The following is a 23208-nucleotide window of genomic DNA, read 5'->3' as shown; positions in this document are numbered from 1 at the left end:
GAAAATGAGAGCACTTACTGCCACTCAGAATGTTATTTGTTAAATACCACCAGTATGTCTGAAGTCTCTTGTTTCTGTCTTGCAAAATTGTCACTAACATTTAATGGCTTAGCTACTTGTGCACTTTTTTCCCTTTCCCTTTTCTTTCACAAATTGAGATTTTTCTTTTGAAGAATTATTGATGTTGGAAAATTACTTGTAGTGTGCAAATAGAATTTTTGATACATTTGCTTGCAACCTGTTTGCCTCAGAAAACCAAAGTCTGTGTGATCACAGTCTGTTGGTGTGTATCTGACCACTACATTTTCCACCCGGGAAGTTTGAAATTTACTGGCAGATTTCAGTCAGACTGGACAGAGGGATAATGGTGTTTCTCCAGGTTTCACAAGAATGGGGAGGGGGAAGAAACGCACAGAATCACAGTATCACAGAATTTTAGGGGTTGGAAGGGACCTCTGGGAGTCATCTAGTCCAACCCCCCTGCCAAAGCAGGGTGACCTACAGCAGGCTGCACAGGACCATGTCCGGGTGGGGCTTGAATATCTCCAGAGAGGGAGACTCCACAACCTCCCTGGGCAGCCTGTTCCAGTGCTCTGTCACCCTCAGAGGGAAGAAGTTCTTCCTCATGTTCAGACGGAACTTCCTGTGCCTCAGTTTGTGCGCATTGCCCCTTGTCCTGTCACTGGGCACCACTGAAAAGAGTCTGGCCCCATCTTCCTGACACCCACCCTTCAGATATTTATAAGCATTTATTAGGTCCCCTCATAGCCTTCTGTTCTTCAGGCTGAACAAGCCCAGTTCCCTCAACCTCTCCTCGTAGGAGAGATGCTCCAGTCCCCTCACCATCCTCGTAGCCCTCCGCTGGACTCTCTCCAGTAGCTCTTCATCTTTCTTGAAGTGGGGAGCCCAGAAATGGACAGAGTACTCCAGATGAGGCCTCACCAGGGCAGTGTAGAGGGGAAGGAGAACCTCCCTCGTCCTGCTGGCCACACTCTTCTTGATGCACCCCAGGATCCCATTGGCCTTCTTGGCAGCCAGGGCACACTGCTGGCTCATGGTTAACCTGTCATCCACCAGGACGCCCAGGTCCCTCTCCGCAGAGCTGCTCTCCAGCAGGTCCACCCCAAGCCTCTACTGATGCATGGGGTTGTTCCTCCCCAGGTGCAGGACCCTGCATTTGCCTTTGTTGAACCTCATCAGGTTCCTCTCTGCCCAACTTTCCAGCCTGTCCAGGTCACGCTGAATGGCAGCACAGCCTTCCGGTGTGTCTACCACACCTCCCTGTTTGGTGTCAGCAGCAAACTTGCTGAGGGTACATTCTAACTCTTCATCCAGGTCGTTGATGAAGAAGTTAAACAAGACTGGGCCCAGTACTGACCCCTGAGGGACACCACTAGTCACCAGCCTCCAACTAGACTCAGCGCCGCTGATGACAACCCTCTGAGTTCTGCCATTCAGCCAGTTCTCAATCCACTTCACCGACCACTCATCCAGCCCACACTTCCTGAGCTTCCCTAGGAGGATATCATGGGAGACTATGTCGAAAGCCTTGCTGAAGTCTAGGTAGACAACATCCACAGCTCTCCCTTCATCTACCCAGCCAGTCATGTCATCGTAGAAAGCTATTAGATTGGTCAGGCATGATTTCCCCTTGGTGAATCCATGCTGACTACTCCTGATAACCTTCTTTTCTTCCACTTGCTTGATGATGGCCTCCAGGATAAGCTGCTCCATCACCTTTCCCGGGATGGAGGTGAGGCTGACCGGCCTGTAGTTCCCTGGGTCCTCCTTCTTGCCCTTTTTGAAGATTGGAGTGACATTGGCCTTTCTCCAGTCCTCGGGCACCTCTCCTGTCCTCCAGGACCTCTCAAAGATGATGGAGAGTGGCTCAACAATGACATCCGCCAGCTCTCTCAGCACTCGTGGGTGCATTCCATCGGGGCCCATGGATTTGTGGACGTCCAGATCGCTTAAGCGATCCCTCACACAGTCCTCCTCGACCAAGGGAAAGTCATCCTCTCTGTAGGTTTCTTCTCTTACCTCCGGGGCCTGGGATTCCTGAAGGCCAGTCTTAGCACTGAAGACTGAAGCAAAGAAGGCATTCAGTAGCTCTGCCTTCTCTGCATCCTCCGTCACCAGGACACCCGCCTCATTCAGCAGCGGCCCCACATTGTCCCTAGTCTTCCTTTTGCTGCTGATGTAGTTGAAGAAGCCCTTCTTGTTGTTTTTGACATCCCTTGCCAGCTTCAATTCCAGGTGGGCCTTGGCCTTCCTCGTCGCATCCCTGCACGCTCTGACCACATTCCTGTACTCTTCCCAAGTGGCCTGCCCCTCTTTCCACATTCCATGGACCTTTCTCTTCCACCTAATCTCCGCTAGAAGCTCCTTGTTTAACCATGCAGGTCTCCTGCCTCCTTTGCTTGATTTCTTTCTCAGGGGGATGCACCGCTCCTGAGCATGGAGGAAGTGTCGTTTAAAGAGCGACCAGCACTCATGGATCCCCCTGCCTTCGAGAGCCCTGTCCCATGGGATTCCTCCCAGTAGCTCCTTGAAGAGGCCAAAGTCAGCCCTCCTGAGGTCCAAGGTTTTGATCCTACTTATCGCCCTGCTTCCTCCACACAGGATCCTGAACTCGACCATTTCATGGTCACTGCAGCCGAGACTGCCTCCGACCTTCACATCCTCCACCAGTCCCTCCTTGTTTGTTAACACAAGGTCCAGCAGCGCACCTTTCCTTGTTCGTTCCTCCACCACTTGCATCAGAAAGTTATCATCGATGCTCTGTAGGAACCTCCTGGATTGCGCCTGCCTAGCTGTGTGGTCTTCCCAGCTGATGTCAGGGTGGTTGAAGTCCCCCATGAGAACCAGGGCCTGTGACTGTGAGGCTGCTTGCAGCTGCCTGTAGAAGGCCTCATAAACCTCCTCCTCCTGGTCAGGTGGCCTGTAGTACACACCCACTGTAATGTCACCTGTGTGAGCCTGTCCCTTAATTCTAAACCACAAGCTCTCAACTTGTTCCTCATTTGCCCCCAGGCCATGCTCAACGCATTCCAGTTGCTCCTTCACATATAGAGCAACTTCCCCCACCTCTCCTTGTTGGCCTGTCTTTCCTAAAGAGTCTGTAGCCATCCATGACAGCATGCCAGTCATGCGAGTTGTCCCACCACGTTTCTGTGATGGCGACCAAGTCATAGCCATCCTGCTGTATAATGGCTTCCAGCTCCTCCTGTTTATTGTCCATGCTACGTGCATTGGTGTAGACACACTTGAGCTGGGGTGTCAATCTCACCCCTGGCCTTGGCACGCCAAGCCTGAGCTCATCCCTAGTGAGCTGGGCAATATCCCCTTGCCCCTTCAAACCCTCTAAGGCATCTTTAAAGAAAGACTTCAGTGTGAGCTCAACCCTAGTTAGACATCAGAGAATCCAAGTGGGTATAAGCCTATATGAAGTGCCTGATCTGAAGAGAGGCTGTGGTCAAACAGTCAAGGAGGAGAAACATGAGTACAGAGAAACAGGCCTCATTATTTCTCCTGCTTGCAGAAGTACTTGTCATTCAGTAGTGACAAGGAGTCCTAAAGAAAGCCAGAGAATAGTGGTTTGGAAGTTTATTTGCTTAAGATTGTAGCCTATTGTAGTTGAACATACTGTCCTCCTTGCTCAGTCAGACTGAAGGGCAGACAGTGCCTGGAAGCTACCAAGACAGATGACACGCTTGATGGAAAAGCAAGTGCTTTGCACTGTGATGAAGTGACGCCATCCGCTTTGCTAACCATTCCTTTGCTCTCTGAGATGCATTTCACTGTAGCGGTCCAGCCTTGGATTGTGTAAGAGGAAATAAGGCTGTCTGTTTTGTATAAGCTAGAATTGCTTCACAGCTTTTATAGTAGAAGTATCCATTTTGTTTACTAGTGCTCAGAGTGACAAGCCTTCCCAGAATAAAGATTTTGTTTCAGATGGAGAAAAGGATGCACAAAAGGTTAAGTTGATTTGTCTGAGATTGCACAGAAGTCCACAAAGAGCTTGACACGTCTCATTTCATGTCTTGACTTTTTATGTAACATTTTTGTAGAGATTCCAATTGTTTCAATTTTTTTTTAATTTTCCTTTTTCAGCATTATAGATTTATCTGTAGGGGACTGTCACATTTAAGATGTGCTTACATGAAAGATAAGCACTCCTAATGCACTGGTTGAGACCATCTTTAAAGCTAATTGAAGTTAGATTTTTTTGTCTGTTGCTCTGAATTCAGGTGCACTCAGTGCTCCTTGGAAAGCCACGCATACTGCTGGGCCTGCAGTTCCCTAGACAGATGCACCTAAAAGCATTCAGCTGAAAATAAAGCAAAGCTAGTTGGATGTTGGAATGGGAGAACATGAAAGCTAATAACTGAACCACTTAAAGCAATCAAAGTGTTTCTGGGGCTATTAAGAAAGCAGGTGATACTGGGACAATGCTCGTAGCTGTGGACTGCTGGGGGAGTAGAAGACTGTGAGTCGTGACTCTTGCTCCTCAGACTAGGAGTTTATCAGTGACTTTCTTTTCATTTGTGCTGAAGTCCTCTTCAGGGCTAGGAAGCAGAGTTAAATCTGAAGTAGTGATTCGGCTGGAAGACGAGAGATCAGTGATTTATGAGCTTTGAGGAACTGTTTCAGATAATTGATAACAGCACTTGGATACCTGCTGTTAGAGGTTGATCATACACCTACAACAATAGCTCTTTAACCCAATTCTGACAATAATGTTCTTGATGAAGGCAGCTGGTCAGCTCTCCCACTTCAGCCCGCTCTCTGAAGAGCATGAGGCCAACGTCTGTCTAAGGAATGCACCAACATGTACGGCAATAGCTGTTTTGTTGTAGAACCTACAAAGAGGAAAGACAAGGAGAAAGATACCTATTGACTGTCCACTTCAATAAATTCTATATTTTGCCAGTGAGAGTGGTTGGCAAATTTGCATACGTTTGTGATTTTTTTTTCTCTGTTTTTCTAAAAGCATGAGATAATTGTGTGTTGATGCGTAACCAGACTACCTGATGTTGGAGTTAGTCAGCCTCATGATATCTTCACCTGAAAAGTTTTAAAATAATTTGTATCCTTGTCTTTTGATACCATCTGATTTTTTATAAAAATATTCTTGCTCTTCCAAAGTATTTTTGAGAGTGCCCCCATCCCAGTTTGGGAGGGCCACATTGTGAAAGAAATGTTTCTCTTATTGCCAGAATTTTAGGAAGTTTCAGGGCAATCTTTCCAGAAAGTTTTTTTGTGTGTTAGGAGAAATACCTGTTCAATGTGAGAATAGTTCCTGTCTGCTGGTCCATCCTGTTCCCAGTAATTTTCATAGAAACAGCTTGACTCTTAAGATCAGTGCTGGACTTCAGGTTTTCCCTGTGACAGCACAGAGTGTTACGAAATACAGAAGACAGATATCAAGATGGATCCTTTTGACTCAGATTCAGCTTTTACTGAGGCTCGTGCAGTCTTTTTATTGCTTCATTGGGAGCTGAGTCAGGTCCTTTGATTCTTTTTCTCTCTGGTCTGGTTTCAGAGCCACTGAGTCACTGAGAAAATCGAAGGAGCAGCAGACACGAAGCTGCCCACTTAAAACGTAGCAGTGCTCTTCATGACTTCTCAACTTGTAAACACGTGGGCAACAGGCTGTGAGCCTGTGTCGGGTATGTCGTGCGTGTTGGAAGTTCGTGAGAGCGTGTATAAGCTTCATAAGAGACCTTTGCTAATTATTATATATATGCGCTACTTATCGCTATTGCTAATAGCATGTAAAGATGCCCTTTCTAGACAACTCAGGGCTTTTCTAATTTTGAGAAATATTTTGATGCTGTTTGGTGTGAAGTTTTCTTGAGTAGTAAGCTAGAGGGGTTATGAAACATTGCAGGCTGATAACTAGTTTAAGCTCAAGTAGTTGTTTCCAGTCAATTACAGATCACAGAGATTACAGCTAAAAATCATGAAGTGAAGAACTGGCAGAAAAATAACAGCTTCAAGCTGACTGGTGGGACAGAATTGTCTATATAATGGAAAAAAGAAAGTAATGCAAAAAGCAGGATCTTAGTAAAAGTATGTTGCCTGTATACTAGCGAGGGGAATCATCTAACCTGCCCTTCCCTTAGACTGTGACAAGTCTGAGAGTGCGTATGACCAGCAGAAAAAAAATTCTGTAGCTCCTGATTCCATGTGTTCTCCATTGTAGGGGAAACTCTGGGATGGAATTTTCAGTCAGAACTAGACAAAGAGGACAGAAGGACTCACCCCAAAACAGTAAAATAACGTGGCAGTCAGGGGGCATCTTGAAGCTGGGGAAACCAAATCCACGTGTATGTTCTGCATGGTTCAGACCAGAGGGGTATAATTGTTTCTGTACCTTCCCATGCAAGTTCCGTAGTCCCTGAGCTACTCTTCTACAGCTGGTGCTTCTCGTGAGTATCTTTGGAAGATGTGCTTTTGTTTTACTGCAGAGCAGAAGCCCTTTGGAAGCCTAAAGGGGTTTACAGGGCAAGAGACTATTTCCTCTCCAGCTCGCTAAGCGTTCTGCTCTGTGGGTATGAGCTTTCTTGGCGGCTGTGTTCCAGACAAACAGTTTCCCTCTGCAGCAGAGTTTTTTGTAAGCGCAGTTCTTTCATAAATGCTTGGATTTAGCTTCTAGATCTTAGTCCCATTTCAGAACTAAGTACAAAATCTAATTTTTTTAATTCACCTGTACATCAGTAAATGTTTCTCCTGTGCACAGAGCCATCCTACTGCATATTCAGACATACTAATATAAACAAAAAAGCATAAGCTAGCAAAACCTACACGTGCATCCAAATGTTTTCTCATGCAGCTTATAAGAGGGGGAAGAAAGCAAAAGATTATTCTGTCCATATTCACAGTAGGTGAACTCTTGACATCACTGATTTCAGTGGCCCTAGATTTTACCATGAAAAGGGGCTGTAAAAATTGAGCTAAAAACAGGTATACTAAAACTGTCAGTGTGTAAATATAAAGTGCACAGTCATTGCTGGGTTTTTTAATGCTGGTAATTATTCCACTAATGTGAAAAGTTATGAAAAATTATTTCTCCCATGTTAGGTATTTCTTGGTGAGTTGTGTAGTCATGAGAGAGCAGAGGCTATGTGTGATTGTAATGGGGTTCAGTACAGAAATGAATGGAAACTAATGCTTTAAAGCATGAATTTCCCCAGTTATAATGTATTTATAGATTCACTTGATTTGTTATTACTCGAGCTGTTCACAGTGATGTGACTTCACTAGTGACTAACGTGTTTCAGCTGTTTCCTGGGGGACTGAGGTGCCAGGGCGTTCTGGTCAAGGGCTGTAAAATCTTCCTCTTGCAGGACTCAGTGCTGGTCCAGAGCGGTGTGGTGCGTTGAACATGATACCACCTGACAGGTCATCGCTGGTCTCTAATCACTCGGCTCTGCACAGTTGTTTTCCCTCTGAGTTTTGTTTCTTAGGAGGATGAACAGAAGCCAAGAATGAAAGTTAGCGTGTCTCCCATGGTCCCTTCTCGTCGCTGAGACTCCTTCCCACGTTGCAGTCTAGGGCACGCTAGTGAAAGCGTATGTAAGAAAGTTGCTTGCCCTATCAGTTCTATTGATTGAGCAGAAAATTGATTGAAAGTAGATATTCAAGGAAGACATTTTCAGGGCTGTGAAGACTTAAAATTTTATTGCAGTCCTTACAATATGTGATGGGAAGTGGACAGGTTTTTGCCTTCAAAATCCTACTCCTGCATTAAACAAGTAAATGAAAGTCTCAGTTCTCATTTAAAAACGTGTTATGAGCTTAATATGTACTCACTTTTTAGAACTTTTGACTTTAAACTGGTTGATGTTTTTGATGACTTGGAGTGGCAGTTTTACAGTGATGCCTGACAAGGACTCAACAGAATATGTTCACATCACTCCATGTCAGGGTTATATTCAGGATTGTCTGTTATCTCTTTTAAGAGTATTTGCATGAATCTGCAATAGTAAAATTGCAGTCCTACCGTGTTTTACATTGTACTTGTTTGGCAGGGTCTTCAGTTTGCTTTTAATATTGAATTTCTTCACTTTGCAGTGTGTGCCTCTGAAACAGTCTACCTGTTCACAAACATAATCCACTTCCAATTATTTTTACAGTGTTTCCCATAAGCTCCTAAGTTTTCTTCTGATACTGTTCTCTGCATTGAGAAACATTGTGATAATTTGATGTCCATAGAGCAGAGGAAATTCTAGTTGTGGCCCAGGAGAAGCTTTACGAACTTTGTTTTGGTCATTTTAGAAAACTGTTAGCTCTCCATGTTTTCCAGATACAAAATAGTAATCAATTCAAATTTTCCTGCTTACTGATTGCATTACTGGGCATTTGGGGGTTAGCTCTGCAGTGTTGAAATTTCAAGTCTAAGTAGCATTTATTACCTTGCCTTTGCTTACAATGCTAACAGAAGATAATATGGAATGGTCATTTCTGCCATTCAGCTGGATAAGAAGCAGCGGCCAGCAGAGGTGCTGAATAACAAATATGAATAGCTCGGGCATCAAGTAAGATCTTATAAAATGAATTTCAAACAGATCTTAAAACTAAGGTTGTGTTAAAAGAAACAAAGCAGACCAATTCCGCAGCAGACAAGACACATAATGTAGTTTCTCACTGTAAGCATGAAGGTGCCGATGACTGATACTGGTGACTAAGTGAAAAATCTAATGGTGTTTTCTTTGCTTGTTCACATAGATACATTACTTCCCTGAGACAAGTAAGCTTTTGGAAATTTTGGAAGTTATGCTTAAATAGAAATTAGTAGCTTCTCTGGAAACTGCTACATAGAAAATACATTTGAAAGTGATGCTATAGTATGAATTAAGAATCATGAAGTAATGCGAATATATATGTCTTCATGTTAGGAGGAGGCATTGACTAAGGATGGTGCGTCTTTTTTTATTTCATACATCACTGGTCAGCTTCTGGAAGTAGTACTCTAGAAACAGGACTGTTTTTCTTTTTAGACAACCCCTTTGGTAGCGAACTGCGTCTGTATAACATCTGTTCTTGACAAGACGATGGTCACATTAATCGATCAAATGTTTTGTCTTGTATTCCAGCAGCATAAGTGTATTTAAGAACAAGATTGAAAGCAGTCATTTATTATTGTCTGGCAACCTTTACTACTGCCAACTGCCAAGGACATGCCTATACAGTAGAATTATGGTGTGAGTTTTGACATAAGAAAGAGTTTGTTCTGACGTGTGTATCTCCAGAATGATGGCAGTAGCAATGAAGACACACACGCATGTCTAGCTGAAGTAAGGGCCAGAAACCAGGCAAAGTCCCTAGGGAGGTTTTGTGCTGGATGCTGCACCTAAAACATGAGTTTAAGTATTGTCAAAGGCTGCAGTGTGTAGTGTAGAAATAACACAGAAGTTAAAGCAGCTCATGTAAATAAAGCTTTCAGCGCTATACAGATGTCTACAGTTAGAAATGAAAGCCTTGCATCCTTCACAGAGCGTGGTGCTGCCCCACCGCACGAGTCTTTCTGTGATTTAGTCGTATCTTCATTTTGGAGTGTGGGGTACCCTAAGGGCTGACAGGAGGGTGGGGTACCTGCCATGATACGTTTGACTGAACAGGTACAAGTATTTGTCATGTTGTAAAATGCTGAAATTGTTCTTCATTATCTCATTCTTTCCTGCTGCAGCTTGTGTTAGGACTTCAGCCTGCAAAAGCAGTGAGGACTAAGTCAGTTTTAAGCTGAATGTGCTGCAATAAAAAATGCACTGACAACAAAAGCAACATGGCTGCTGTTGTTTGGTTTTTTTTTTGTTTAGTTGGTTCTGGTTTGGTTTTTTTTTTTTTTTAATGTCTGTATGTCTGTGGGCTTGCACTCACTGGGGAAACGATTATGATTCTTTTCCTGCTGGTGTTCCAGAATCGTCATGGAAGCTCACTCTTTCTGGGACTCTTTCTGTCCTGTTACTTATTGAGCAGTCTTTGAAACAACGGAAATACTGCTGGTTTCTAAAATCTGAAGGACTAAAAAGGCCTACATGGCTTCAACTTAAACTCCCAGTGGTACCTAAATGTTTAAGATCTATAAGAACAGTACAGATACTTGTAAAGAGTGGAAGCCTGTGAGAAGACTGTGCTGACCCTCAGGAGTAGCAGTCAGATTTAGAGGAGGTGTGGAAAATCAGTATTTAGTGCTCCATCTAACAGCTGTCAAATAACTGATAGTGCAGTATCCGTAGCTACCAAACACAAACCACGGAGTGGTGCTAGAACTGCGCGTCCACATGCACTGCAGAGCCTGTGTGCTGGCTTTCCTGCAGGGGGTTATCCTCTGAAGGGTGAGGGGTGGAGAGAAACTACGCGTGGGGCTACAGTTTTGGAATTATTGCAGTCTAGCTTTCTTGTCATGCTCCTTAGGGGCAGAAATGGGGTTGTGAATGAGATCGGGCTATTTGTGCTTATGTAAATTTCAGGAAGCTAAGTAGTGAATCAAACTAATTTTGTCCTTAACTTGAATGTTTATCTCATTATTAACAGGAGTTCAGAAATGACTGCTCAGGAAGAGGAAAGTGTTTTCTTGTAGGATGTGTAGAAAATGTGTTAAGATTCTATAATTTAGTAGTGAACAAACATGTTCTTTTTAACAAATAAAAGTAAATCAAATACTTTCACAAAGTAAGGAACTCTAACAAACTACAATGTGACTGATGAAATTGGAGTAAGTTTTGAGATTGCCTGGAAAACTGCCATGCTGTTTTGATCATACTTAAAAGATAATATCTAACAAGTGAAAAGATGTCACCAGATGTAAGCAGATGATGATATGCCAGAGTATGCAAGTGCATTTACCTGTGGGGTTTTTTTTTCACTTTTCTGATAAGAACTGCAAGGAAAGTTTTTTATTTGTGTGTTTTTACGTATAAAACATGTATGCTTTCTGTAATAGCCCTTTTCTCCCCCTTTTTTTTTCCAGAGTCAAGATGACAGATTTGCTTTCACTGCTGAATGGTATGACCCAAACGCTTCACTTTTTCGGCGTTATGAACTTCTGTATTATCCAAAAGATGGATCAGTGGAAATGGTAAGAAAAAACCCCCAACCTATTGTTGTAAGTGTAATATCCAATTAAATAGTTTGTAAAATGGCAAGCCACTGCCTATGCCTAATATTTTTCCAGGTAAGGAATATGTCTTTTAAGATGTATCTTGCTCTGTTTCTAAAACTAAAAGAAAAACAAAAATACAAGTTCACAGTGAGGCATGTGGAAGAGCTTCCATGGTTATGATATTTTTTTTTTCTTAAAGCTTGCTATGGTGTGGAGAGATTAATTTTCACAAATCTCTTTTCATTCAATCTGTGCTTGGGTTTCAGAATTGAAACTCAGCAGCACTGACCTACTGCTTGAGAAACATAAACTGAAGCTGATTCCAAACAGGGGAATAATCTTCAGCTCGAATTCCAGAACTCTCTGAAGAGCAGAATGTAAAAGAGTCTTATCAAAGTAGAGGAAATGATAGAATGCTTTTAATTTGGTTTTAAGAAAAGGAAGGATGTTTCAGACAGTGGATCTAAATTTTTCCATCAGTGGTGCTTGCACTGGCCTTACTGACTTGTGGTTCATACAGCTAATCTCCATTGTTTATTGATAGCAGGTTAAAACAAGCAGTTTGCGGTAGCAGACATATATATAAAATGTAATATGTACTGTAAAGATAATCCTAACAAACCAAACCATGCTTTGTGCTCCCTTTTAGGAATGAGTGAATGGTTTGGACTAGTCTTTTCCAATTTTTAATGGAGACCTGAGGGTCTGAGAATAGCCTAGATTTGGATATTCACACTTAGTAATTTCATTGTCAAATTTTAGTTTTCCTGCTATAAATATCAAATGCAGAAATAAGAAAGCTAGTGGAATCTGCCTTTTTTTTTACCCAAACTGCTGCTCAGTGAAACCATGGTACCGACCTGTGTGAGGAGATGCACTTTTCACTTTTTACTGATAGTGTCTTTAAACAAACTCTGTCATGATGTTGTCCTTTTTAAGTTAGTTCTTAGTATGATGTCTGTGTGCACAGTTTTCAAAATGTGAGGATTTTTATTTTTTATTTCCCAGAGACAGTTTAGCTAATCAGTCAGGAGCCTTAATAATCTTCCTACACATCAATGTGTAGGCTGGCAAAATTGTTCATTTCACCCAGACGTGTCAAAACCAAGAGATTTCAAGGTGTTCTTGAGCTGCTTAATGCGTTCAGTATCAAATATTGATGGCTTGGTAGACTTCTGCATTTTGCTAGTGTGCTCTGATGTTAAGATGTTAAGTATTGTGTGTCCACAGTCATGAATGTATATGGACTGTGTGTGATCAAGACAGGAGTTAAAAAAAAACTAAAAATGCATGTAACACCTCTACGAAAAGAATACAGAAAAATCAGTTTGGGGAGTGAGTTTGTGGACAGAGATTAAATTTAGAATTACCTTCTGGATTTTTTTTTTAATTTCTGCAGAATTTGGTGATACTTTCTTGATTACTGGCAAATTCTTCTGCATCTTTTAGTGTCTTCCTAGGGAGATGACAGCTGCCCACTCTTACCTCTAACGTATCTGAAGAGAAGGGAAGTAATAGATATGAGCCAGTTTCTCCCTGCTTATGAGAGGTGTTTCATCCCCCTTCTCACCTCCCTGGCAATTGCTCTCCTTTATCACACACCTTAGCTGAGGGTGGAGCAGAGCTGTTGAATTCTTGTGTTATGTGAAGTCCCCAGCTTTCCTTTTCTTTCTCAGTCCTTCATGTCTTGGTTGCTTTTGTGAAGAAAAATGGCAGTGGGAATGCAACTGGAAGAAGACAGCATAGGTTTTTGTCCGAGGACAGCAAGCAGCTCTTGTGATCAAACTGGATCTCTTGACAAAGACATGCCTCATTCTCTGATTTTTCCATAGTTAATAACTCTCATGGGGAATTCTTAAAGCCTGAACAACTTCTCTTTCTACAGGTGATTTCCTGAAAAGAGAGTAGTCTTTAAAAAGGACAGATTCTTAGCAGAGAACTATTTTGTTCTTGATAATTTTATCTACACATATATGGGCAAGAGGGGAGCAGTTCAAAGTCTTACATTTCTTCTGCTGTGGCTTATCATTCGCTTTGTAAAAAGGTCTTTTAAATAGGTCCAAAATTCACTGTAAAGAAGAAATAATTTAACACAGGTAGATTTCCCCCCCCCCCCTTGTCTTGTGTTTGAGAAGAGAGGAACAGCTTGGGGGGCCTTTCTAGTAACTGTGAGTAAAATAATAAAGGAAATGTTCAAATTTTTAGTCAAGATATTGAAGAATTGGAGTGTGGTCAGGTCAGTTAGTAGGCTTCCTGGCAAAGTGCAGGATAAAACAAGTAGCTGAATTCGAGTAATATTTTTTTCAGCATGTTGTCATTTCATTCCCTACCTTACTTGAATAGAGGACACTGAGTAGGAGCACATATATAAGGGCCTAAAGTCATTTCAGCAGGGAAGGATTCTTCTTTATAATCCCACCTCAGCAGAAGAAAGTATCAAAATAATTCATATTCTCTGATCTGCAACATTTTGGCTATTCTGGAAAAACTTGCCATTATTCTAGCCTTCTAATAGGAGAGAAATGTTTTTGTACATTTCAGAAGATGGAGTATGTAATTTTGCTCTTAATCTTTTTTTTCCCTCCAAAATTTGTGGGAACAATGTTATTTCTTTTAATGCTGTTCTTGTATATATATATCATTGCAATGGAAGACAGTACACGTAATTCAAGACAGAGAAGGGGAAGTTTGCCCTGAGGAAGACAAAACTTCTCCTTTCATGGGATTACACTTCCCCAGAGAACCAAAGGCATCTCTAATATCTACATGCAGTGAAGAAAACGTTCATTGGGTTGCTGTTTGTGCTCTGCCAGCCCATCCAGAAAACTACACATTAACATCTTGCCTCTTGCTTGGAATGATCATACATAGCTGAATTGTCTTGACAGGCTTTTGAGCTGGCAGCTCTAGGCAATGAGAACTTCTCAACCTAGTGTTGCAGTCATCCATCCATCCCTAATTCTGAGTCTTACGCAGTCAAATAAAGCATGGTATCACTGGCACGATGCCCTGAAGAGGAGACCTGCCACAGTGTGTATCTACCTTGATCGTTCCTGGTGCGAACCATTGGTCTGTGAAACAGCATAGGTCTGCTAAGGGGAACTCTCGGTGAGAGTGGGCAGAGGTATCCACTAGGCACCTGAACCATTTATCACAGCTAGAATTAGCACAAGCAGATGATAAAATAAAAAATGCAAAGATAGCTGTCAGCCTGCAACTATTTAAATGGAACAAATTTGTAGTCGTGATTTAGTCTTCTAAGCTTTCCTGGTACACCTGCAAGTTCAAAGGGTTAGGAATTAAACCAATTTAGTGATCAGATTCAATCCCACAGTACTATGGAAATTTCTGAAGGTAGAATAAAAATTATGTTGAATTTACCCGTGTCTTAAATCTCTTGCTATGGTAGATTTTAATCTTCTTTCCTCTGCAGTATGATGTGAAGAACCGTCGCACCTTTCTGAAGCGCACCAAGTATGAGAGTTTACATCTGGAGGATTTATTTGTGGGTAACAAAATTACTGTTTTTTCCCGTCATCTATCCTTGGTGGACTATGGGGATCAATATACTGCCCGCAAGCTGGGGAGCCGCAAAGAGAGGTAAGAAAGCACGTTTTTTGAAATCCTCCTTTGTGGTTGGGGTTTCAAAGTAGTTGTTCTCTGCTGGAAAGGAGATGCGTTTTTGGTACTATGGGGAGAGGAAGAGATGGCTACCAGTTTGCCTGCAGTTTGAAGAGATCTGGCATACTGATAGCTGGAGAGAAGCAAAGTGGCCCCTGCTTATGGGCAACCCCATGATTGTCACTGCTACCTGATAAATCTTAAAAGCCAGCTTCTCCGTGATGTCAACTGCTGCCTCCTCTAGGTCTCTTGGGAGAGAAGAGGGGGTGGAGGAAAATACAGGGTCCTGTTCAGCTTAGTTACTCCCCTGGGGCAGGCAGCAGTAGGAGGATTCTTGTGATTTGTGGATTCTCTTGGGGTAGAATTTATATGGTAACCCTGATGCATGCTGGACTCGAATGGTCTGGCTCTTGAGAAATTAGCATCTCTCTGGGATCTGTGCAGAAGCCTAGTGCCTTACCAATCAGATCTACCCTGTGTTAGTACTAGTAGCTGAAAACAGTAGGAACAGGAATGAGAGAGGCCGTTTGCCATTCTCCATTGTTTTTCCCAGTATGGAATTTTTTTTTTTTTCCTGAGAATGTTTTTTTTTTTTCCCTGGGAATTTTTTCAGCATCTCCTAAACTCAGTGTGCATGAGGACAGGAATAGTGAGAATGTCAATAAAACCTGTAAGCTTGTTTGTTAAGACAAATTTCATTTATAATGGATGAAGATAAGACTCAGCATCTCTTTTTACTTAAAAGACTTGCTTTGGAAAAGACTTTAAGAGCCCAGCTAAGAACAAAAATATCAGGAGAGACTTAATAAAATGACAATAAGATTAATTTACAGGGAATTTAAATCTAGTTTGGCTGCAGTGTGAGTAATCTCTCAATTTACAAATTAATAAATTTTGATAATTTTCTCCAGCTTTTTTTGGAAAGAGCACAGAATATTTTCTTAGGTATGATGTTCCAGTGAGCCCTATTCGCCTACCTTCTTGCTTCTTGCCACTAACTGGGCTTACTTTGAACTCTCTTTGGAGACCTGTACATAACCAGACATACAGGAAGAACTGCAAGTTTTAACGTGTATCTCTCTCTTAATCTCACAAAAACATTGCCTTGCAAATGAGTGCCATAATATCTTTCCAGAAGGAATTCTCTTGGTATTCTTTCTCCAAGCTGGTGTTGGGAATGGTGGAAGAGTAGCAAAGGAGGTGGAGAACACCAGAGGACAGCTTCTGTACATGTGGCTACTCTCTCTGTTCCTCATTTGAGCCTTGGGTAGATTACATCTGCCTTGTTTATGATTTTAATATCAATGTAACTTTTTATAGTTGTATGTTTTCTGTTCTGCCTAAGCTAGCATAAGCTGTGGTGCTGATGCAGTTATACCACGAAAAGGCAGCTTGTGATAAAATGACATTTTTTTCTTCTTGTAAGGGAAGTTCCCATCTATACAGCAGTGGTACAGTTGTGTCAATGAAATGGTGCTGGGAGGGGGTGAATTTTTGTACTGCTCTGCAATAGGAAGGAAGGGAATTTATGACATGTCAGCTGTTTGGAAAACATTTTAGGAATGTCAGCTGAAAGATAACATAGATATGCAAGTGGTGTTATATATTCAGAATAGCCCAAAGGAACGTAGTGAAAGGTGTCTTAAACAGGCAAGGGATCCTCAAAATCCAGTTTCTTCACAGAAGCTTTCACTGGTTAAGCAGGGTCGTATTAAAAGAGTCCTTGGGCAAAACAGTTGGTATGAGGTATTTGTCTTTTTGGCCTGTTTCTAGCAGGTTTTACAGCATTTGTTAGTTAAATAGATCTAGTAAGATTTCTGCAATATGTGATAATCCCCCAAATAATTTGTAGTTGGAATTCTATTAATCATTTTAAGGATGTTGTATGAGGCAGAATGTTTCCCCATCTTTTTCTTGCCTTTGTGCTGTGCAGGACTATCAGCAGTTTAGTTTGACTTTAGAAATACGTTCTTTGGTCACTGAATATGTATGCAGACAGGGTCAATAAAGGCCTTAGAGAGAGACTGAGGAATGTGTACAAAAAATCTTGAATGTTTTGAATTAGGGACCTTTGTTTTGTCAGTAAAGCAAGTGAATGCGACTCTAGATATATGAGGTACAAAACAGATGTGTAAAAAGAGGCTAGATTTGCACAGGCCCTTTCTAGAATTAGGCTAAAATTATTAAGATGGTTCTATGGAGTTTCGATTTCTACACCTGCTTTTCTTAAGTCTTGGGTCAATTTTTAAATACAGCCACATTTGAGTGTTCTTCTTCCTGGCTCCCCTCACAATGTATCGTAAGGAAACCATCACAAACAGTCACTAAAACAGGTAAGTAAGCATGTGCTTACTTACAGTGTACCACATAAGGATTCATTGGCATGGGACAGATTTTTCTCTTTCTGTAGTCATTCACTTGTGATCCTGGATGATTGTAACCTGAGGTAAACATTTGCCTGACTAATGTGTCCTGTCTAAGTAGACTGTACTTAGAGTCAGTTAATATCACTGGTTTTGACAATGGTTTTAGAAAGCTTATGTCTCAACCGGAAATATTTGAACTCTTTTTTGACTGGGATATGTTATTCTTATGCTTCCAGTCATTGACATCATCAGTGTTTCTTTCCCTACAAGACATAAGCTACTGTACATGCAACAGTCCTATTATTAGAAACAAGTAGATCTCAAAAGCATAGCCACAGCTTGCTTTGTGCACCATTCCTTTGATCAGTTCCCATCTTCTGTTGTTTCAGTACTCAGTGCAGTACTGTCATAGTCCCTCTGAATATGTAAGTAAATGAGCTTAGTTTTCATTCTTTCTCCTTTGTTCCTAGACATAAAACTGTTTGAAAATGTACTTTGCAGACGGCATCATGTCAAACCACAAGAAACATACTCCTAATTAAAACTAAAAATAGGGCACATGAACTAAAATCCAATCTCAGAAACAGTCTTCGGCATCCTGAATTATACTTTTCTTATCCTGTATACCTCTGAGAAGCTCATGCTGAAATGTTAAAGTTTAAATATCAGTGTTAGAGAAATGATGTTATAAGAGTTGCTTGTTGCAGTTTGTATTAACGTCTTCTAAGTAAATTGCTTCATAATGTAATATTTCATTACATATTGGTAGGAATTGTGGTTTTACTAGAAAGCTTGAAATTAGAAAAAGTAAGGGACGATTTCTTTCTAGCATGAGCAATCTGCCTCAAACAGCCTGTGTAATAACATAAATTCAAATAAGTATTCCTCAAGGAAATGCGAATGGCACGGGAGATCTCGTTCCAGTGGTTTGATCCTTGCTGTTCATGGCAAACAATAGAGCTGAGAACCTCTTGTGCCAGGATGCAGGCCATGCATTGTGTGACCGGGTGGGTATGTGTCATCGGTCACGCATGCAGCTGCTCCCCCTCATGTGCCTCAGGGCACGTGGCACACCCTCTCCTATGATAAATAATATCACAAAATGAGGTGGAGCTGTGAAATCCTTGGGAAAGAGGGGAACAGGCTACGGGCTGTAGGCTGCATGGGCTGTGCTGGCCAACTGTGCTGAATGTTGGCCAGCGGTCAGCCTTTCCTGATCTGGAGAGAGGGCTAAACCGACTTCAGTTTGCACTGCGGTGGACCGAAGCATAGGCTTTGTTGACTGCTCTCATGCGGTTTCTGGCTACACCCTTAGTCCATCAATCTTTTCATGTCATATATCCGAATGAATCTGGGCCTAAGCTGGTCCATGTGTATAAGCTTCCTCGTGCTTGAGGAAATCTCTGTGTTTCTGAGCTCTGAAGGTGACCTATGCCTGCCTCTTACTTTCAGATGAAATGTCATATACATTCAAATCTTCCTCTTTACATTTCCTGGTCCTAACACCTCACTTCCTTTAGATTTGTTGTGAAATAGATTGTCTGTTCCCAAAGCATCTGCCAATCTGGGGTCACTTAAGGTTCAAAGTGAATGTAGTGGAAGTTCATCCATCTCCTGTAACCTCAGTATATTTGCCCTGGCTAGAATATATATACCTAAAGGCTGCTTTCCATGCTATGCTGGTATATAAAAAGAGAAATTTGCAATGATTTGCCTTTCATTTAGGGAAGTGCTGCAATAAAAAATTCTGTCTTGGGTAGCCTTCAGTATTTGAAACAGTGTAAAAGATGGAAAGAGCTCTTTAGGATTGTCAGAGACGTGGAGTTTCTGAGATGGAGGGTTGAATAAATCTGTTGATTTGTAAGCTGAGCACATTTGAAGCTGACTCACCACAAGATGAATGCAAATAGAAAATGCCATTTTACAGACCTTCTTTTTGTGCTTGCTATTTTTGATTAATAATATGTTTAGTGCTGATGGTGTACTTGGTGCTACGCAAAGTGCACTAATAAAACAATCCTGGCCTTCGGGTTGTACAGTATAAAAAGATAATTATCGAAAAGACAGGATGTACTTGGAAAGAAAGTGTGGGGGAAAGTGTAGAGATTTTTGGGTCGGTCTCCCTTACAATATAGCTGTCAGTCAGTATGAGAGATGTAATACCTGCTCCGCCAACCTTTTATTGTGTCTGTTAACATGTCAGCTAGTTGGCATGCAAATTGTATACCATGAAGTGTTTGTACTGTACCAAACACGATAGGACCTTTCTCTCACTGAGGCCTCCAAATATCTTAAAAGGAGTGATAAAACAATCATTTTACTTTGAGTTTTCTGGAAGAGGCACATATTTAAGTAGTATTTTTAAATAGGGAATTGTAACAGCTTTATTTTTATGTATATAATGATTAATATTAGGAAAAAAGGGACCTGAGCAAGGGTAGGGAGCCATTAACAAATCAGTTGTGTTCTAACACAGAACTGTGAGTGAGGACCTATAGAGATATACACTACCTAAGGAAGAAGTGGTCAAATTGTTTGCTCTGAAAGTGAAGGGAGAAGCTAGTAAATAAAAACTCCTGGTGGAGCACTGTGGGCTTACTTGGGTTAGAAAGCTGAGGAAATTGTAATGTGCTAAACTCATTCTTATCAGAATAGTGTCTTGCACAGGCATTCAAGAACGGCGTGGAAATTGATGAGACACTGGGATTAGGATGTTTGACTGTGGCAGAATTTCTGTCTTTGATGTGATGTTTATTTTGTCTGAATATAAACTCAACATGCACACCAAATGCTCCAAAGAAAGTAGTGTTGGCTATATCTTTTTTTTTTTTTTTTCCAGAACGCTGGCTTTGATTAAACCTGATGCAATGCCCAAGATTGGAGAATTAATTGATATAATTATTAATGCAGGATTTACAATAACTAAGGCCAAAATGATGGTGCTTTCAAGGTAAGGAATTTTTAAGGTTATCTCTATTGTATCTAAATATTATTTCTGCAGTTAAGAACATTCTCTGAAGTTATGCCGTGTTGTTCCACACATCAAATCCATTCCAGTGAGTAATAGAGGGAAGACTCATCAGTTTCATAATCATGTAGTTTTCTGAAAGCATGTGGAGGATTAAGCTAAGTAGTAAAAAGTTCTGTGCAAATGAGTATGGGTGATTAAACATGTAATGTCTCTGTATGAATTCAAGGTGATTACCATAGCTTTAGCAATTCAGCAGTGTTTGCAACTGGCATGTCTGTACTTCCTCACCTCATGGCTTCTTGATACAAACCATATGGCTGGTTATAACAGCGTTGTCTTTAAAGTAGTTGGTTTGTTTCCTCTCAGTAAATCCGTTGTCTTAAGTTGTGCTCTCAGAACCCAAATTTGTTTGTTTTTTAATGACTGGAAGTCCCAGGCAAAGCAAGTGATCTTTTGATGTTGTTGCAGGGTTGGACAGATTTTACCCATGCATCTTCCTAATCCCCCTCAGCCTTCACTGTTCTCCACTTATCTCGTTGAGCCGCAAGATTTAAAAAAAGGCATGCTGCAGAGGAAAGAAAGCATAATTAATTTACCCTAGAAGTCTTCCCCAAAGTTACTGTACTATTTCTATGTTGCTGCTTTGCCAGATCTGTTCATATACAACGTGTCTTTGAAAAGAAAAGCTATCTGTCTTAGATAATACCATTTTCATGTGTTCTTATGGTTTCTATGTGAGGTCAAAAACAGTTTTCCCCTACCTCAAAACCTTTTCAGCTTTCTGAGATACTGATAAAACTACTGTGTGACTTCCTCCTCGTCTCTGCATTCTCCTGCTGCAATGTTTGATGATCCTGGTCCCAGATCCTCCCTCAAACAACTCCAGTTCATGAGTTCAATCAGGTTTCTAATGCTGATTTACAGTTTGCAGTGTCTTTCAAGCCAGCTTTTTTTGGCTTGCTCTCCTTCAGTCTGAGAGATTTGATCCTGAAGTGTTGTGTTGGGTGGTTCTTTATTTCAGTGTCTGTCTGAGGACTTGAAGAACTGTTGAGCCAAGTCATGTGCTTTAGAGTTGACTCACACTGAAGGGAAGAAGCTTTGATACTTGAACTTTTATTGCCTGTTGCTATATAAAAATTACTGCTTGTCTTGTATATTTGAAAATAGTTATTAATAAGCACAAAATTGGGCTGTGATACTGGATATATTTGAAATAATGTCTTGAGTATTTTTTGTTTCTCTGAATACTATATGCTCTGTTTCTTGGGACTGTGCCATTTTAAAATGATAGAACTGTGCCTTTGACAAAGTCTTCTACCCTTAGATCTCTGCAGGCATGGTTGTTCAAACCATCATCACCATCTACTGCTTTCTTTAAAGGGATTATTACTGACATTTGTCTGGCAATCACTGTTAAGTAGATTCACGCCTACTGTAAAAATTACAGCCAAGATACCAAAGTGAGGGCAGGCACCTGCTTTGATAGGTCAGTTCTCTAGTGCCTTCATTTAATTGTATATCAGTTCAGTCTATTATTGCCAGATGAACACTGTTTTCCATTCTTTATAAGCAGAGAAATAATGAGAGAGATGAAATGAAAAAGGACTAAATTATACAGCACAACTGTGGTTATATATATAATGCAGTAGGAATTCTTTACCAAGTAGTAGAGCTCCATTTGTTTCAGAAAGATATCCCTCAAATATTTCTTTGCATTCAGTAAAGATAATACTGAATCTGTTTGCTTACCTTTTTCATCTTTTCTTTCCAAAATTATTTTGTGAATTAGTTTCAGAAGGGGAGTTTCTGATTAATTAGTAAATTGTAAGCAAAAGCTTTACGCTATTTGCAGAGTTTGAAGGTTTGAAGCTTGAGATTGCAAGAGTTACTGTGACTAGCATAATTTTTAAATCATGTTTCTGCCTTAATTATGAAATGAAAGGAAAGCGTGTTAGCTGTATGGTCAATGAAAATCTTTTGAATTTTGAACTGCTTATGCTTATACTTACACTGAACTGAAAGCAACAAACCAGGAATTATTCAGTTTCAATGAGCAGGTAGTCATTTTGATTAAAAAAGCTGGAGAAAGCTGTTACTGTTCAAATATTTGTCAAGGATAGGAAAATTACATTCTTCTTAGGTTCCTCTTGAGGTTATTTCTTTTCTCTGGCAATATGGGGCTTAAGTCCGGACTGCAAATAGGAGGGAGATGAGAAAAGTTCCATTGCAGATGACAGAACCATGCCTGGAATCTGTTACTTGAAAAACGTGCAGGTAACTTCTTTCAGTAAAGAGAGCTGCTCAAAGTGAGCACAATCGTGGAGACCAGAAAAAATCAGCAGACTCTTTCTGCAGGTAAAAACTATTTTCCAAGTGGAAATCTTTTCATCTCCCTGCAGCTCTGTTTTGATTGTGAACTTTGTATCCAGACTAGTGATGAGCATTGCTTCCTTTCACTTTTCAATCCTCCTGAAGAGCTTGTCCTCCACAAATTCCAGCTTCAGAAAGTGGTGCACACCAGGGTTTGGAGCACGCCAAGACCAAGCCTGCGCTTCTGAACTGGAATTTTGAAGCTGCGAAATAACAGGGTTAGACTTGAAAACCTCCATGGATTTTTCTAGCTGTTGCCATGCAGAAAAAGCACTGAAGTAAGCAAGAGTTAAACATGAGAAACAGCTGGAGAAAAAGCAGGGAAGAGAGTAGGTTGGCTAGATGCAGGGGGTGGTGGGGTGAAAAGCCACAGGACGGTATGCCCACCTGTGGCTGGATGGTGGGTCTATGCCATGGTACCCGAAACGTGTGTAGCTGGGTAGCTGAGCCCAGTGCTGCTAGCAGCACTGCTGTGACAGTGCAGAGCTGGGAGAGGTCCACCACCCTGTCCAAAAAGGGTATCTTTTTGCTCCCAGTACCTGAGTAAATGCTAACTAACAGCTGTAGTACAGACATACTGCATATGCCTGGTGGCCTTTATTTGCCTGGCAATGTAAGGAGCTCCTCTCATTACAGAAACCCCATTGTTTTGGGAGAAAGCAGTGTGTAGTAACTGCTGTGTTCCCCGAGGGGAAGTGCAAGACCAGATTCAGTTTTCAAGTGGGAAAGTGTGGGAGAAAGCAAGTTTTAATCTGGAGGGCATTATGCTG

The 23208-nt window shown here is 41.3% G+C and overlaps 1 protein-coding gene across 4 annotated transcripts in view; it reads left to right on the top strand.

Annotated features, from left to right (window-relative positions):
- The window catches only part of NME7 (NME/NM23 family member 7), a 95533-nt gene that overhangs the window by 10951 nt on the left and 61374 nt on the right, over positions 1–23208 (top strand). For all 4 annotated transcript variants that reach the window (XM_075436439.1, XM_075436457.1, XM_075436458.1 and 1 more), the window contains exons 2-4: positions 10979–11086; positions 14544–14710; positions 19937–20047. In XM_075436439.1, coding sequence (XP_075292554.1) covers positions 10979–11086; positions 14544–14710; positions 19937–20047 — 386 coding nt within the window. The remainder of the gene's footprint in view (positions 1–10978; positions 11087–14543; positions 14711–19936; positions 20048–23208) is intronic.

This window comes from Opisthocomus hoazin, chromosome 1 (genome assembly GCF_030867145.1).
Source record: "Opisthocomus hoazin isolate bOpiHoa1 chromosome 1, bOpiHoa1.hap1, whole genome shotgun sequence".
In the NCBI taxonomy this organism is placed as follows: Eukaryota; Metazoa; Chordata; class Aves; order Opisthocomiformes; family Opisthocomidae; genus Opisthocomus; species Opisthocomus hoazin.
This window is presented reverse-complemented; position numbering and strand designations above follow the sequence as displayed.